At 43.0% G+C, this 17,636-nt stretch overlaps 1 protein-coding gene across 5 annotated transcripts in view; it reads right to left on the bottom strand.

The window, feature by feature from the left end:
* Positions 1-16,507, bottom strand: part of LOC123078367 (bifunctional 3-dehydroquinate dehydratase/shikimate dehydrogenase, chloroplastic) — a 35,137-nt gene extending 18,630 nt beyond the window's left edge. The window contains exons 1-10 of one of the 5 annotated variants that reach the window (XM_044500851.1): positions 16,159-16,499; positions 12,938-13,043; positions 12,420-12,638; positions 10,892-11,238; positions 6,362-6,425; positions 6,160-6,265; positions 5,939-6,079; positions 2,524-2,672; positions 2,205-2,370; positions 2,053-2,099 (exon numbers count right to left, since the gene is read on the bottom strand). In XM_044500851.1, coding sequence (XP_044356786.1) covers positions 2,056-2,099; positions 2,205-2,370; positions 2,524-2,672; positions 5,939-6,079; positions 6,160-6,265; positions 6,362-6,425; positions 10,892-11,238; positions 12,420-12,638; positions 12,938-13,043; positions 16,159-16,346 — 1,530 coding nt within the window. In that variant the 5' untranslated portion in view covers positions 16,347-16,499 and the 3' untranslated portion in view covers positions 2,053-2,055. Of the gene's footprint in view, positions 1-1,330; positions 2,100-2,204; positions 2,371-2,523; positions 2,673-5,938; positions 6,080-6,159; positions 6,266-6,361; positions 6,426-10,891; positions 11,239-12,419; positions 12,639-12,937; positions 13,044-16,158 lie in introns of those variants that run through there. The other 4 variants (XM_044500850.1, XM_044500849.1, XM_044500852.1 and 1 more) reach the window with 4 other exon arrangements.
* Between the last annotated feature and the right edge of the window lie 1,129 nt (positions 16,508-17,636).

The following is a 17,636-nucleotide window of genomic DNA, read 5'->3' on the forward strand; positions in this document are numbered from 1 at the left end:
GCCACACGGCCCAGTCGATCGGCCAGAGGAGCCTGGCGGCGGCCAAGCGGGAGCCTGGCGGGAGGGACGGACGACGGCGCCTGGCGTGAGGGGCTCACGAGGCCGTAGGAAGGGGCGGACGACCACGGGAGCTGCGCCGATCGAGAGCTGCGGGACGGGCTGGGAGCTGCGGGAATCGAGAGCTGCGGGACGGGCTGGGAGCTGCGGGACGGGCTGGGCGCCTGAGTCGTTGGACGGGAGCAGACCTTGGACGGGAGCAGCGCCGATCGGGGGCTTCCCTGCTTCGATCGAGGAGAGGAGGGCACGATCGGGAGGAGAGGCGCCTGGCGGGAGGGGACGCAGCAGCGGCGCGAAGAGAGAACGCGGCGGCGGCGGGAGTGGATCGAAGCACGAGTTGCGCGTGCGAAAAAAGAGACCTAAAGCTCTAATACCATGTTAGGAATAAGCAACTTGTATTCCCATGAGGCCATAGGCCGATATATATACATGTACAGGTGTGGTACATATGCAGGAAACCCCTTATACAACGGGATAAATACAAAGGGGTATACATGACTTATATTATAACTCTAACAACGTCCCCCCAACTTGTATATAAGCATCACTATCAATGAAAGAGATGAGACTTCTACTCATTTTACTTTGATTCACAACAGGATCCCCACCTCCTCTACAGGGTTAGCAAAGATTACTAGATAAGAGGGTAACTGCCTGTGTGCAGCTTTTGGGCTCTTCCCTCCTTCCCCCTTCGTGGGATCCCCACCTCCTCTACTGGGTTAGCAAAGATTACTAGATAAGAGCTTTTGCTCATCTACCTCCCCTAGTGGCATTCCTCCACTGTGGAGAAGACTCCGAGGAGCACAAGGCCTCCCTTGTGGAGAAGACTGCACTGGAGTACAAGGCCTCCCTTGTAGAGAAGACTCCATTGGAGTACAGGGCCATCCTTGTGGTAAAGGCTCCCATGGGCACAAGAACTCGTTCCATGGAGAAGATTCTGCATGTGAAATTCAAGACCTCCATCTCTTAGGATTTGGGGATGAACTATTCTTCGTTTACTTTTCCTTTGATTGTTGTTTGGATTCAAGTGCATCTCTTGTATTGACCTTCGTTATGAGATGTTGGCTCGAGGCTTTTTTCTGTTGTCATTGCTAGTGATTCCTCATGTTTTTCCCCGTGTTCGTACTCATATCCACCTCCAATTCGTGAAGATCGGGCCACCCCTACGCTTTGCCCTATATCAGATGGTCTCCAAGAAGCGACTTTGGAAAAGTAGTTTTGATCAGTACAATGTGTGTTGGTGTTTCGCAAAATATATAGCACGGAATAAGTATTTTCTAGAATCAGCCCATGTTATTTTCATGTGTCAAAAGAAAACTCTTACAAAAAATTGCATAACAGAAGCTGAACAAAATTGGCAATACATCTACAGCAGCAATATCACAAATTATATGCCTAATTTACACCCCATCATTATTACCATAACCGTTGTAAATAGCACACCTCTTCTGTGAAAATAAAAGAACAGCAATCTTTGCATGCTAACCCTACGAAATTCGCACTTAAATTGCTCTGGCAACCAAACAATCTGGTAAGGGCTACATTCTGCTTAGTAAAAGTAAGTAATAACCAGCCCGAACTTGTCACATTACGCAGTACGAATAGTTGAATACTATTCCCAGCAAGAAAAACAGAAGAAACTGCTTGCGTTCATTCCCAAAGTCCTTTGGGGTTTGAGCAACCTTTGTTGTACAAATTCGTGAAAAACATGCGTACATATAACAGGAAAGCAACAAAGCTAAATGAAGCATGACAACAATTCGAGATATTCTGTTCTTTTTTACTCGAGTGGAATTTGAGGCTTTGACCTATTGTAGGTATGCATGTTGGACTTCTGGTTTTGATATGACATGAAAGTTCATCGTTATAAGAATTAATGAGATAATCAAATCTGGTTAACATAAATCATGTTCTTAGCTTCACGCATTGTTGTGTTATGCATGTGTTACCACAATGACCTGTACGATGAAGATGCCAAAAGATGGACAAAGGAACCTGCTAGGTATACTGTGCTGCTATCTCGCGCATCAGGCTTTCAGGAGCTGCAGAAAAAGAGTGTCAAAAATAGTAACTTATGATAAGTAAGCTGCAGGTGCAGTCACATCATTTGGTAAAGTAAGGGTTATCCTGAAGTTGATAGAAGATACCTTCTATACCACCAGTGAAATGCTCAAATTGGCCCATGGCTTGTCTAACAAACATCTCTACACCGCTAACAACTTTCACTCCATGTTCTTTTGCTTCTCGTAGAAGCCGGGTAACTTTTGGGGCATATACCGCATCAAACACTACATCATAGAACCTTAAAGCTTTCTGCAGATCCAAAAGGAGAATTCCTCAAATACACCGAGGGGGCATGTTAAAGATGGAATGACAGATTAAAAGGAAAAGGATCCCCAAATTTAATTTCACTAGAATGAAACAAGTTTGCTTGCTTGCTCGTGTGTGTGTGAGAGAGAGAGAGACCTTCGGAACAGGAGTGCCATCAACATTTGGGTACATCCCCAATGATGTTGCATTAGCGAGGATTGTCCCTTCTTCAGGCCTGAAATTTTCCAGGTCGGCTAACCTCAGGGCCTGGCCACCAACTGCATTGGCAAGAGTAACTGCCTTTTCTGGGGAAATGGAGAATATTTTCAAATTACAAGATGTATTACGATACGGACATCATTCATATAAATGACCATTTGGCTTACATCAAGTATGGACCAACAAGAGATGAAACAAAAAGCAATCATGTAAGAAAATCATACTAACTTTAAGATGGTATGGTATCTAGCGCAAAGTAGGTCCACTGCTCAATACGGTGTAAAGTGAGCCCGGGCTACAGTGAGCCCTTTTAGGGAAAAAAGGGGTCTTAATCCTCAAACAGTTCTGAAAACAAAATTAGACATCTCTACTATTAAAGGGGAGTTTGTTGGTTTCACTTCCATCGCTTCCACTCCTCAAATCGATACATGCCACCTCCTATCGACTTTTTTTAAAACCATGCAATAACCCCCATTAATATTTTTCCAAACCAACCCGAGAGAAGTGCATATTTCAACCCTGAACTTTTGCCCTAGTCTAATTTACAACCCCGAACTCCAATACCGTCTAAATTACAACCCCCAACTCTCAAAACCAGCTAGGATTCAACCCTCCCATCTCTGTTGACCGGTTTTGACCAGTCAACAGGTCCAGTCAGCATGCCAAGTCAGCAAAAAATGCAACCCACCTCCTCATATCTGGGGAAAGAAATACCTTGCAAAGCAACAACAACAACAAAGCCTTTAGTCCCAAACAAGTTGGGGTAGGCTAGAGGTGAAACCCATAAGATCTAGCAACCAACTCATGGTTCTGGCACATGGATAGCAAGCTTCCACGCACTCCTGTCCATGGCTAGTTCTCTGGTGATACTCCAATCCTTAGTCCCAAACAAGTTGGGGTAGGCTAGAGGTTAAACCCATAAGATCTAGAAACCAACTCATGGTTCTGGCACATGGATAGCAAGCTTCCACGCACTCCTGTCCATGGCTAGTTCTCTGGTGATACTCCAGTCCTTCAGATCTCTCTTTACGGACTCCCCCCATGTCAAGTTCGGTCTACCCCGACCTCTCTTGACATTATCAGCCCGCTTTAGCCGTCCGCTATGCACTGGAGCTTCTGGAGGCCTGCGCTGAATATGCCCAAACCATCTCAGATGATGTTGGACAAGCTTCTCTTCAATTGGTGCTACCCAACTCTATCTTGCATATCATCATTCTAGACTCCGTCTGGCCACACATCCAATCCATCTCAACATGCGCATCTCAGCCACACCTAACTATTGAACATGTCAGCTTTTAGTCGGCCAACACTCAGCGCCATACAACATTGCGGGTCGAACCGCTGTCCTATAGAACTTGCCTTTAGCTTTTGTGGCACTCAAAACAAATCAAATAAATCGCCAATAGTAAGAAATCCCTTGCAAGGAAACAACAAAATCAACTTTAGTTGTACGTAGACAATCTCAATCGCATCATGTCTTTCCTTAACTCTTTGCCTATGGATTCCCTCCCCACAGCATATCACAATCTCAACCCAATCAAAATTTTACTATGTTGAACTACCAGAATAAAATTGCCCCCGTTGCAACGCACGGGTATTTAGCTAGTTTACATATGGATGTGCAATATTTACGCAAAAATTTTCATCTATATCTTGCCAACCGTGTTGTACACAACATAGACAAATACGTGGATCAAATAGAGAAACTTTTTGGTTTTGGGAGCTATAAATTCATCCTTTTGTGTAGCCAATAAATAAATGTATTTTTTAATAAAACTTTACAGATATGTAGAACACATCCATGGAGAAAAATTGGAATTTTTTGAAACTTCTAAATATATTTTCCGTATTTCTCAATATATTTTTCATATTTCCCAAAATATCGGGCTCCATGGAGCCCGGGAGCTAAATTGCTACAAGCATCTAGATGAGGATTGCTTTACTGTTCCAAGACCTAGTTCCAAATTAGCGAGGATGACATAAGAGAACTGAGTCCTGGGAAAGTCAGGTAATCCCAATAATAAGTTGGATGCAAATTAGCTAGAACAAACAAAGACATATTGGAGATGTAGGAGATGAGGATGGCAAAGGTGGGACGTGAAGCGTTGATACCACACGAAAGGAGTTTGTTTCAAACCGTACTGAGAGCAGTGTAGCCTGCTGACATGGTTAGATCGCAATGGAACGACGAAGCTAGAAGGCTGCTGGCGGTAAACCTCTTCGTCGATGATGACATTGAGGAAGGTATTCTTGACGTCTAGTTGCCGAATGGGTCAACCACGGTGATGGCAAGACTAAAGGTCTCGTCATAGTCGACCTGCCGGCTAAGCCTTTGACGATCCAAAGCGCTTTGTACCGAGCGAAAGCGGCGACCACCTGCCCTTCTAAAGCAGCGCGCTTTGGTCATGGTGTGGCGCCAATGAGGGTCCCGAGAGTACTGCGGTAGGACTTGGCACAGGTAAGACGACGACGATCTCAGTGGATGATTAGACAGTTCACCAAGACGACAATACCGTCCTTTGCAAGAGACCTCATGATAAGGACCTCATGATGCGGGTCAATCCTAGGACAAAGCACAAGAGCACCAACGCGAACCGAGCATGAAGGCACGGGAGTGGCGTCGCCGGAGGCAAGCTTGACAGTTACAAGCCTGACCGCCAAGGAACTCGAGGAAGAACATCCAGAGTTTGAATAATTAGAGGCGTTAAACACAACTGGAATAGGTAGCGGGGGGCTAGGCTTGGACATGCATGAGGGGGATGGTAGCAACGCCCGAGTGAGGACATGGTGGAGAGGCCGAGAGCACGTATGTTGGTTGCGGACTCGGCGGCGGCAGTCATGGCGGGAAACCATGCTAGGTTGGATTTAATTAATTTGATATCATGTGATAGAGAGCTGGGGAACACTGCACATGGCATGATGCACACGCGATTGGTACAACCACCATACAATCAAAATAACATATTGTTAGGAGGATAATCTAGGGTTAGGTGCAACTAAAAGCTAACTATCTATATTGCTAACAGTTAAATTTTAACATGAAGCTCAATAAGAGGTGAAAATATCAGGAGAAGGGCGAAATCACGATAAACAACGATCCATTGCACTAAGGTTGCCGCGCTCTAATCATAACACGACATGGCACTGGATTTGGTTGTTGGGAATTAAAACATGGGTGCAACCAATTGCTCTGTGCAATAGAGTTGGATGCTTGTCAGGAAGCCTAGTCAGCGTGACCAAGGGATTGGCGACAACGATAACATGTCCCGACCCTTCATTTTCCAAACACGTGGGCCCAAAATATCAAGACCATATGAATATGAATTTCAAATCGGATAAATACAAATCTTACCATAGGTACGATTTGCTACTACAACTCTTGCACCCTTCTTCTTTGCCCCATAGGCAATTGCCTTAGCAGCACCACCAGCACCTACAACAACAATAAGCCTGCCAGACAATGGTGACATAGCAGCATCCTTTGACCCCAGACCTGTGGAACATAAATCATGTGATATTTGTGCATGACTCCCAAATAACTGTTAAAAGGGAATCGATTAAGATTGCTAAAACCTCCTATACCATCCTCAATAGCAGAAATTGCTCCAATGTAGTCTGTATTGTAGCCCACTAATTTGCCGTCTGATTTCCTAACTATAGTGTTTATGGCACCTATTGACTGCAGATTAACACAACAAAATAGCAGGTCAAACAAAGAGAAAGTGGAAGCTAATTAATGAAGTAGACACAAAAGAAGTACAGTGCATCCAGGTACCTTAGCAACAGCATCATGTTCATGGCAACAATGTACTGCATCCACTTTGAAAGGAAGAGAGCAACTGCATTACACAAAGTCAAACAGTGTAAAACAAAATTGCTCTTGTGAAATGTGCCAATGAAAAGGGCTGAAATGACTTTCTAGAAATTGATTTTATAGGAGTGCAAGAGTTCTGGTTGTTAGAGTTATAATATAAGTCATGTACCCCTTTGTATTTATCCCGTTGTATAAGGGGTTTCCTGCATATGTTCCACACCTGTACATGTATATATATCGGCCTATGGCCTCATGGGAATACAAGTTGCATATTCCTAACATGGTATTGGAGCCAAGAGGTCTTGAGTTCAAGACCCGGCTGGCTGCAATTAAATTGCAGCCCACTTTCGGTCCACGTTTAGGCCTGAGGAAGCCACACGTGAGGGGGAGTGTTGTGTTAGAGTTATAATATAAGTCATGTACCCCTTTGTATTTATCCCGTTGTATAAGGGGTTTCCTGCATATGTTCCACACCTTTACATGTATATATATCGGCCTATGGCCTCATGGGAATACAAGTTGCATATTCCTAACACTGGTTTTCTGAGGTACTGCTCGTGTTATGTGGGGTATTCCCTACACCAGGTGCAAAGCCCAACCTGGGGCTGGTTAGGTTGCAGCAGAGCAAGGGCATGTTGCCCTTCGACTTGTCTTCTAGTAACTAAATTTTCTAAGCTCCCTAGGAATAGAGCGCACACGGTGTCCGGCATTCTTTTGCGATGCGGACTCCACAGGTCAGCATGAGGTTGCGAGTTGCAGTTGCTCTCCCTTTGGGGTGCTCCCAGCCGTCAGTGGGCGAGAATGCGTGTGGAAAACACTTTCTGTACTCTCAACCTTTCCTCTGAAATCTCAACCCCTTCCCCAAGCTCTCTCTGGATCGCTGATCCCCTTCCTCGATCAGGGTATTACAAATATCAATGCTTTTTCAAGCAATGGGTTGCTGAAAATTTGGAGTTATCTATCAGTCCATGCATTTTTATCTATGAACTTTTTGTGTGTAATGATTTCTTGTAAATTTGAAAGGTATAGCCAGGACCTAGCAATACATGGTTACCTTGCTTGGTGGATTGTAAATCTCAAATGCCTTGGTAGGTAGTAAGCTCAGGCACACATCGACAGAGTTACTGTTCAATTCTTAGCATGACTAGCAAGGCTGTTATCCTGGAGTTCCTATATCACAAGTGATCCTTTTGTTATGTCGAAGTATTGAATTAACATCTTTAGAAAATCAGTTCTTTTTTACGTACAGTAGCAAAGAAGCAGGGTCTGTCCTAGAGCTACACACGCTCCACAAACAGTCTAAGAGAAATACAGTCATTATAGATTTTAGAAAGAGGTACCTACTTAATTCTTCAGTGCTTCATATCCTAGCGTTCTTCTTATGCTTAATGGTTTAGATTCTGATATTTTGGGATGATCTGACTCATACTTACTGATGAAGTAAAACGATTACCTTCCCTTGATTTCCTTTCTTAGTTCTGTTCCTTGATGTTGTGTTCTTCATCCGGTCTTCGTGTTCTATATTGTGCCAGTTCAATTTTTTTTTATTGTACATAACAGAAAACTTCAGTATTTAGCACCCGTTTGTGTAACTTTTGCCGGATCATCGCCTAGTTACTAACTAACAGAATAAGAGAAGTGATGCATGGTTTTAAATTACATGATATATTTATAGTTGATGCTCTATAAGAATTTTTTACCATGCATGTATGTAACTTTCGCAAGAGTCCATCTTTCAGATTAGATTCATTTCAATAAATGAATAGTGTGTCTACACATTCTTATTTATGAATTTAAACCAAATTTAACTCCATGAAGTATTCTACATTAGTGGTCTTACTTCTTACTTCTATTGGCCGGAGAATCTCGAAATCCAGGTGAACAATGAACTACAAATAAGCAAAAATAAGTTAAAGGAATTCCAGGGCAACCAACAAACAAGCGGCGCAGCGAAGCGAAGCGCGCTTTCGCTTCTAGTTAGGATTGATCCCTAATTGAAAGAGTCAGTTCGTATTTGAATAGGTTAATTGAGTATATGTCAGGTAAGAGTCTGAATCCTAGTTGGGTTCCAAGTAAGTCACGTGTAAGGTTCCCCTCTATTTGAAGCAGGCAATCAATAAAGTCTGGTTCCAAATCTGGTGTTGTCTCCTCTGCCCCAGTACCTCTCTCATGGCCAACAGTGAAAAGATCACCAGTGCCGGCCTATGTCACATGGTACCCTTGCACATCGACAACTGCTCCTCCCAGGCTGATTGCTTCGCAATTCCTTTAGGCGGTTTCACCCTCGTCCTCGGCATTGAGTGGCTGCGCAAGCTTGGACCTACAGATGGGACGACGAATTACTTGGACAGGGATAGCTGCTCCTCGGCCAGCGGCTATGCACGCACTCCACAGCGATGACACAGCTCTTATGTTGATAGTCTGATGACCTCTTTATCAAACCAACTACACTGCCCCCGCACACGTGAACACACAATTCAGCTAAAGCCAGATATGCACCTGTGGCCGTGCGACCGTATTGTTACCGCCAACTTCAGAAGGATGAGCTAGAGCACCAGCATGCAACAATGCTACAACATGGTCTCGTCCAGCCAAGCGACTCCGAGTTCTCTTCACCTATGCTCCTTGTCAAGAAGCAAGATGCTACAACATGGTCTCGTCCAGCCAAGCGACTCCGAGTTCTCTTCACCTATGCTCCTTGTCAAGAAGCAAGATGGCTCGTGCTGTTTTTTTGTCAACTAACGTGCCATGAATGAAGACACGATCAACCGTAAGTCCCCGATTCCTATTGTCAACGATTTGTTGGATGAGCTTCGAGATGCGTGTTTTTTCACTAAGCTCGACCATCGCTCTAGCTACCATCAAGTGTGCATGCACCCCGATGAAATCGCCAAGACAGCCTTCCATAACCACAATGGCCATTATGAGTCAACTAACATGCCATGAATGAATACACGATCAACCGTAAGTCCCCGATTCCTAAGCTCGACCATCGCTCTAGCTACCATCAAGGATTCCATAGCCACAATGGCCATTATGAGTAACTTGTCAAGACAGCCTTCCATAGCCACAATGGCCATTATGAGTAACTTGTCATGCCATTCAGCCTGACTAATGCTCTGGCGGCATTCCAAGCTTTGATGAATGATATCATTCGACCATTCCTCTGTCGATTCGTACTTGTATTGTTTGATGATATATTGGTTTATAGCTCATCCTGGTTAGAGCACCTTCACCACCTACATGCTGTTTTCCAGGTTTTACGCCAACAAATACTCTTCCTTGTTGGATTAAACACCTGGTGCAGCCAACATCGAGTCGGTGCCTCAGTGGATTCAGCTCTACGGGGCCGCAATGCCTTCCTCCAGGATGTCCGGGGACACATCCTGCAAGCCCAGCAATATGCTAGAGTTATATGATGATAATCACCGGGAACTCTTGTTTGAGATGGGAGAATGAGCTTGGTAGTGCCTACGCTGCAGAACAGTAGAATCCTTGGCAGAGCATGTGCGCGGGAAGCTCGCTCCCACATACTATGGACCATTCAAGGTATTGGAGCGTATATAGGGTCAGTAGCATACCGTCTGGAACTCCCTCCAGGTACAAACCGACATGATGTCTTTCATGTTAGTCTTCTGAAGAAATTCCATGGTGACCCTCTGGCTAAGACCTCCTCACTGCCTCGTGTGGAAGACAGCAAGGTGATCATGCAGCCAGCCAAGATCCTCGGTGTAAGCCTACGTCGTGATGTCAAGCATGTGCTTGTTCAGTGGGAAGGTACAGCTGAAGATGATCGCTAATGGTCAGGCTGCGGCAGAGCAAGGCAAGTTACCTTTTGAGTTGTCTTCTAGTTAGGATTGATCCCTAATGGAATAATCAGTTCGTACTTGAATACTTTGATTGAGTATATGCAGGTAAGAGTCTGAATTCTAGTTGTGTTCCAAGTCGAGTCACGTGTAAGGCTTCAACGAAGGTCTGGTTCCTAATCTCCTGTTGTCTCCTCTACCCCGTTACCTCTCTCATAGCAGATGGGGCGTCACCTGCCGGCCGGCAACTCATCAGCCCAAGAGTATCTCCCCCGGCACGGCATAAACCTCCTATCTAAGAACCATAATAGCTCGTTCTCTAGTTCACCCCTTGTGTTAAAAATGCTTGTGTTAGCTACCTTGCACAAACCATGCAGATCAGTGTTTATTAAGCATGCTAAGAATGTTTGAACTTGAAAAAGGAAAGAAGATGAAAAAACACATTAAAAGGGCAAAAGTGGGGATATGCATAGCTAATGATACAGTTATACAAATGCACAAGTGAACAATTATGAGATCTGATGTGGTGGGAACCTCTGATAGATTTCTCAGTCTTTCAGGGATTATTTCCAATATGCACAGCCACGTGCTCATCAAGATCATATCAAAATAATCATTTCATTCTAAGCAATCCTACAGATTAGTAATGTATTCTTTTTCTACTTTGCTGAATTCTAATTAGTACCTAAATCCTGAAAAATCTGGAGATGAATATGTGTCAAGAAATCTAGCAAGATCGTCTGCCAGAAGTGGAAGATAAACAGCATTGTATCCAACAGATTGTAGACATTTATTGTGCAAAATTGGGCTCTTGCTCTGCTTTACTGGGTTGGCTATAAGACCAAGAACTTTTGTATCAGGTCCTATACACCTTATATTGTAAACGTCCAATAATTCTTCAAGTGTTGGTTGCCCAGATGCTGATGTCTTTGTAGCATCAAGTATTCCAAAGGTAAGATATCCACCAAATTTTGGGGATAACACCCTTGACATCAAACCTCTCTCACTCATCACCAATCCAATCATAGGCACCTGTCATTTCTATTAATCAGTGAAATGGCAATGTATAGGCCAGCATGAATTAATAAATCATGTAGCTTAACTCCTTAGCATGTAAGTGCACATCAGATTGCAATTAGCCAAACTGATGTTTGGCTTCTGATCAATAATATCAAGCTTTAAAGCCAAGATAAATGAATAATAAGATCGAAAAAATAGCAGATTATATCTTTTGGTCCCCACATTTATTTTCTTCACCCAGGCCACAAAAATGCAAAGTTTTCACGAAATTTGTACGTGCAGAAAGTACAGACATTATCATCAGTAATTTTAAAAATTTGGCAATTATATCTTTAGCCCGAGAGCATATGCCGCTGGGTGCAAATCTAAATTAGCAGAGATAAAGGATTATATGAAACAGCTGTTGAGTACCTTAACTCTTGTTCTCTGTAGGATATTAATTCTTTCAAGATGGAAAGTGCTAATTTGCTGATTATAAGTAATAGTAGTTGAGGAAATAGCAGAAACTACTGTCGTTATCACTTGAATTTGAGAAAAAAAACTGTAGAACTAATTATATTATGGCATTAACACCATGGACGCTTATTAACTTACAATTACTAAAAAAACATACCAATGGGTTAGAGAGTAGTGACATGTAAATATGTGATTATTGACTATTGTAATTCAATGTCCATGTCGACTTTGGTAAATATGGTATTTACGACGATCATACCAAAATATTTTAATAATGCATTATTACTAAAAGTATTTTATTTACAAAAAAAGTGATACCGTATTTGCCAAAATACCGTGTTCAGCAGACAAACCGGATGGACACAAAGGTAGCTAGTTAATAAAGTAAGGACAGGGAAAATTTCACAAATTAAGACAGCTAGCTTGTTTTTCTTCAATCTTCTATTCTATATTGAATAAACTATTATTTGAACATACAGGGAAATGGACCAACTAATTCTTGCACAGTACATACAGGTGGGTGCTGTTCATCTTGCTTAACTGAAGCACAACTGTAGAAAATCATTTTTTTTAACAGCAATGGGCCATAGTTAACTTTCTAGTTCTACAGAGCACACCTTCAATATTGAGAAGGCCAAGTTCAATCAAAAGACATAAGGACTGAATATACAAGACAGACACAAGTTTCTGGAAGGAAATAGTGAAATCTTTCTTGGATTCTATAAACTGTCACTTACTTGGCAGTGCACCATCACTTGGAACATCCTTGACACATCAATAATGTCTGTAGCAGTTGTTGCAACTTTAACTATGTCAGCTCCAACTTCTTGTATTCTGGCTACAAGATTTGCAAGCTCCTCGCAGGATGGGGTACTTTCATAATTATGTGAAGAAACAATAAGTTTACACTTATCTGGCTTATTACCAGAAAGAAAATCAACAAATTTGTCAGCAACCTGCAACATAACAAAATATGTTGGCCATGAGAGTATCCATATAACTAACACACCAGCTAACAAATCTAGTAGCAAAACCATTGTATCATCAGTGGTAGAAAGAGAACAAAACAGAGTTTCTTTCCATATGTAATACTTGTTTTTTTTTTACTAATCTACATTTAGGGACAAGTTTAATCATGAAATGTCTTGTGCAAACTAACATGACATTGACATGTATCCGCAGAATTTGTCCATATTACATTATCCAGTATTCACAAAATGGTGAGCATCAGGAAATTTCCAATGTGTAAACAAACCTTTAACTCGATGTCAACATAGTCTACACCTAGTTCCATAGCTAAACAGAGTGTTTCAAATCTAGTGGCATCATCACCATCATAGCGACCTCCTTCCCAGTTAGGCCTGCAAAAAACAGACACATATGCACAGCATTTATGTAAGGCATCATGGTGCTTAGTTGTACAGTGGAAATTAGTTATATTTTGCAACAACGAGCCACCACGGCAATACAGTCCAACAGGTGACTCGGTAAGGGGCTGGAGGTGATGGCTTAAACAACAATGAAACGGCTTTACTTAGACCTTTTCCTAAAGCTTGGCAGGCCTCTGCTGCACTTTGTATTTAGAAGATTGCAATATGATTTTTATATAGGAAATTCTTTTACTATAGTCATTGTTGATTAACCCCGTTCTCCAGATCACTGCCATGACAGCGTTTTCGCCCAGTATCTTTGTTAGCGTTCCATTTCTTCAGAAATAACGCCCGGTAGGCTATGTATCGGCCTAGCCGGTTTATTTGCTTTCTGTTAGAGTATTTAGCGGCCTAGACGAGCTGGTCATGGGATGGCACAGAGCAAGGAGCGGGTCAAGGCCACAGTAGCCGGGGGACTAGCGCCACTTCTTTGTAATCTGAATAAATAGCGGAGAAATAAAGAAAAGCAGCAAGTCAGTGCGCTAAGCAAAATCTCGTGTGTGTTCACTGTGTTCATCGCGATCCAGCTGCAACTACAGTCGTCTCCCTTAAATTTACCAAGTTCAAGCTTTTGTTGAAGTGCATGTCTTCCCCATCAGTTTAAACTCCATAGTTTATTGGCCTCTGTATGATGTACATGAATCATGTTCTGTGTAGATGCTCTATGATGCACACAAAATGAACTGCTCTTATGATGCAGTGGTGGCACAACAACTGGGAATTAGTTGTTTGATGAATTTTCCCAAAAGCATTAGTTGATTTTTTGTGTGTGGTTTTCCTGATTCCTGTCATGGGGCCAATGCCACAGGGAGCGAAAGCTAGATAGCGTACAATTGTTACTTCAGCACATGTCTTCTTACTATTAGTGATTTCAAATTTAAGGGCACAATTAGATGCTTAATTAGAATTTTTCTTGCGAAATATGTCATTTCTAAATAATGATGTTTGATCGATATATGATATGACCGCAAATGTAATAGTTCTTCATGAGATTAGTCAGTGACATCCAAGGCCCTTCAAATTTTCTTTCCCAGGGTCAGATCTGCCTCGTGTCATAATTGGTCCACAGTTGATCCTTGATTATTATTTTTGTGGTTTCTGTATCAGGTATTTCGCGTCTTGCATGAATTTGTATTTTAATTCAGTCGAACTGCTACCAACTTGGCAGTATGCTTTTGAATTTAGTATCATAATCATCCACTTATTAGGTGAACAGATTGACTTTGGGGGGATTCGACAGTCCGTGTGTACCTACATACTCGTTGTTTAAACTGTTTTGGCAAAGCACTACATGTGCGGGGAAAGAGTGCAACTGTGCCATCTATAACAGGCTTGTTAGTTTCTTCCCTATCCTCTTCAAGTGTCACATAGTTGTGCGTAAATTCCTGACATGGTCCTGCTCGGAAGGATTGGTAAGATATCAAGTTTGGTTTTCAAAATAGTATTGACTTCTATGTTGTTTCATTCTGAATGACACCAAAGACCCAAAGTTACTCATGAACTTTCTTTCTTGTCCATGGCCACTACAAGCAAGTGTTGCATCAGGTACGTAGTGTTCTTGCCATGCTTGAAGCTCTGCAGGAATGATCCAACTGGTGCTACCCATGCCTCATTTGACCACCAGCATTAGTTCGTTCTATAATCACAGCTCGTCGGAGCAGATCGGCAACATCTTGGGGCCTGTTCTGCTGTTTCAATGCAATCATTTGCAGTTGATACTTAGTTTTATGTGTATGTTGAGATCTAACGTTAAATCATCATCAGCTCTATGGCAAGCATTAGCATCCTGTAATTTTTACAAACAAGAACAAACTACTGTTTGTTGTTAACTATTTAACTAATTAACCTGACCAGTTATTCACAGCATCCTTGTATAAAATGATTTAGCAAGCCAGCTGGACATATGAAATTGTTTGATCTTCGCATTTCCGCTGGCATCCTGTTTTTTTGATACCTTTCATATGGTGCTTCATATTCTTGTCAATGCCATAATTTTACCACCACTAGAACTAGAATAATTAGGCTTCTTTTTATAATTAATCTCAATGCATATGACTCACAAGCAATATGAAGGAAGGTGCTAACTGTTTTATTAAAATTTATTTATTTTGTACCTGTTGCGACGCACAGACCCTTTTGCTAGTAGTATCAAAAAGTGCACGTTCGTAAAGGGGTTCTACCATAAATGTGTTTGTAATAAAGTATAATCTTTTATTTATTTTTCTATTTAATGTGTCTAGAAAATTTTCTGTCAGGAAAGCTTGAGATCACAAGGTTTTGATTCCTGCATCGAAACTGATTAGGAGGGACCCTAATAAGGTGCTGCATACGGTGCTTGGTGACGTTCCCTCATGTGCGAGATTGAGCCCGAAATTTTCCAAAATTTTCAAAAATCAACTTTTTAAGTTTCAAAAAAAACTGAAAACAAATACACAAGTACTTAGATAGCTATATTAGATGTGCGTGAAATTTCATCACCAAATGCGTTTTGATGTGAGCTGTACCAAAAAAAATATCATGTGCTTTTAGAGTCATGTGCTAGAAATACGTGGTTTTGTCATTTTTGTGTACCTCGCTCAAAAAAGTATTTCACTATGAAACTTTGCAGACAAGTACTCCCTCCGTATTAAAATATAAGACGTTTTTTGACACTAGGGAGTAGTATACATCCATATGTATCAATGTATGTGTGTGTTTTTCAGAATTTTTCGAAACCTAAAAAATTGATTTTTGAATTTTTCAAACCAAGGGCTCCATGGAGCTCGAGCTCAATTAGCAATTTCCGTTGTGTGAATATTTTTTTGCTAACTAATAAGTATATGGTGACGTGTTAAAAAAACCAACCCAAAACTAAAACAACACAAAAGCTAGGATGCACAAAAGCAAGCAAGGGAACACTCCAGGCCGGTGAGCAGCATCTGCGCGCCCGTTCCGAATTTGACTATTGGCAAGTATCTGCACGCCCGTTCCGAATATTGCAACACGGACGCGAAATCTCAGAAAAACCAAACCGGGGATCGAGAAGCAGGCGAAGAGGAGATCGAACCGGTAGGTGACAAGGACGGGGAGTGGGCAGCTGTGGAGCAGACGTGGAAGGTCCTCCCGCGGGCGGAACCCCTCGATGTAGTCCAGTCGGATCTCGACAAGGTCGCCCCCTGCGGCCGCTGCGGCCGCCGCGTCGATCTTCATCTCCTCGACCGTCCGCCCCACCAGCGGCACACACAGCAGCGTCATGTCCTCCTATTTTTTCTTCCTTCACGCTCCCGATGCAGATGCGGCCGATCAGGGTGGGGGTTGGTGTGAACTGCACACGTACGCGACTGGGAAGCGAGGGTGGGTGGAGGACTGGAGGTGTGAAGAAAGAGAGCCCAAAGGTGCTAGGGTTGGTGGGGGTGAGGTTGGTGGAATGCTCGCAACAGAAGTTAGATATCCGAATTGTGCCGTTAGACATTTGAGGCAGCGAAAAAGACCGTCATGGCATTTACGCCAACTCCAACCCATGCATCGTCGGAGATATCGATAACGATTGGTTCCTTGGACATGGAAGAAGGCGAGGCCTCCGCATCATGGGTGCCCTCATCATAGTGGTGAGTTGCCTGGGCCGCTCCGAGCACCAACCTGCTGGCTCTCGAGATGAGGTAAGCACGTGCATGCTGAGAAAACACCTCGTAGTCTTTGTCGAAGGCACCGAGGGTGCCCTCGAGAAAACGCCACGAACTGTCATTTAAAGTAGCCAATGGCGTCGTGGCGTCGGCGCGCGAGGCGTCGATGGTGGCCTCGACTGCGAGGTGCTCCTTCAAGATCTAGGGGTCGGCACGAATGGCAGTCATCGCGACCTCATCTGCGCGTGCGGCCACGATTTACTTCTCCGCTGCCAAATGCTCCTTGAGATCCTGGCTATACTGCGTGCACCATGGCTTAGGGCGACGCTTATTTGGTGGAGGGGTCGGTGATTTGGGTGAAAGGTGTCGCGTCGGCGGTCGGGGCATGTGGGATGTGGAAGGATGACGAGGATGGGGTCGGATGTGAATTACCTGATCAAGGGTGGATAAGTTCAATAGACTTAGGGGTACAATCGACGGTAATTTGATTGGTCGAGAACCAGCTCATGTTCAAAACGACATCTGAGCCAGAAGAATGAATTTTAGGGTCCGATTGAGGGTCGCGAGCATTCGCAACATATTGAATTAAGAGACTCGAAATGATAATGACAAAGGATACTAAATGAATATTGCTCGTCTTAGGAACACAACCAAAATGCAAGCACACAACTGCAGAGCGATAGCGGACAGAGGATTACTGGAAGATGAGATAACATCTTAATGTATCTTGTGCATCATAAGAACAACAGGGGAAGAACGGATACTCGCAGGTGCGAGGAATTATCTGTAGGGGGTTTCATGAGGCAAGAACTGCAGGGCAGTAAGCTCAAAATATTCTCGGAACAATAGAGAGCATTTCAAGTGATCTTGTAATAACAAGATCAACTGGGAGTAAAAGTAAGGACGGCAGGTGTAAGTATTT

This window comes from Triticum aestivum, chromosome 3D (assembly GCF_018294505.1).
Source record: "Triticum aestivum cultivar Chinese Spring chromosome 3D, IWGSC CS RefSeq v2.1, whole genome shotgun sequence".
NCBI classification, from domain to species: Eukaryota; Viridiplantae; Streptophyta; class Magnoliopsida; order Poales; family Poaceae; genus Triticum; species Triticum aestivum.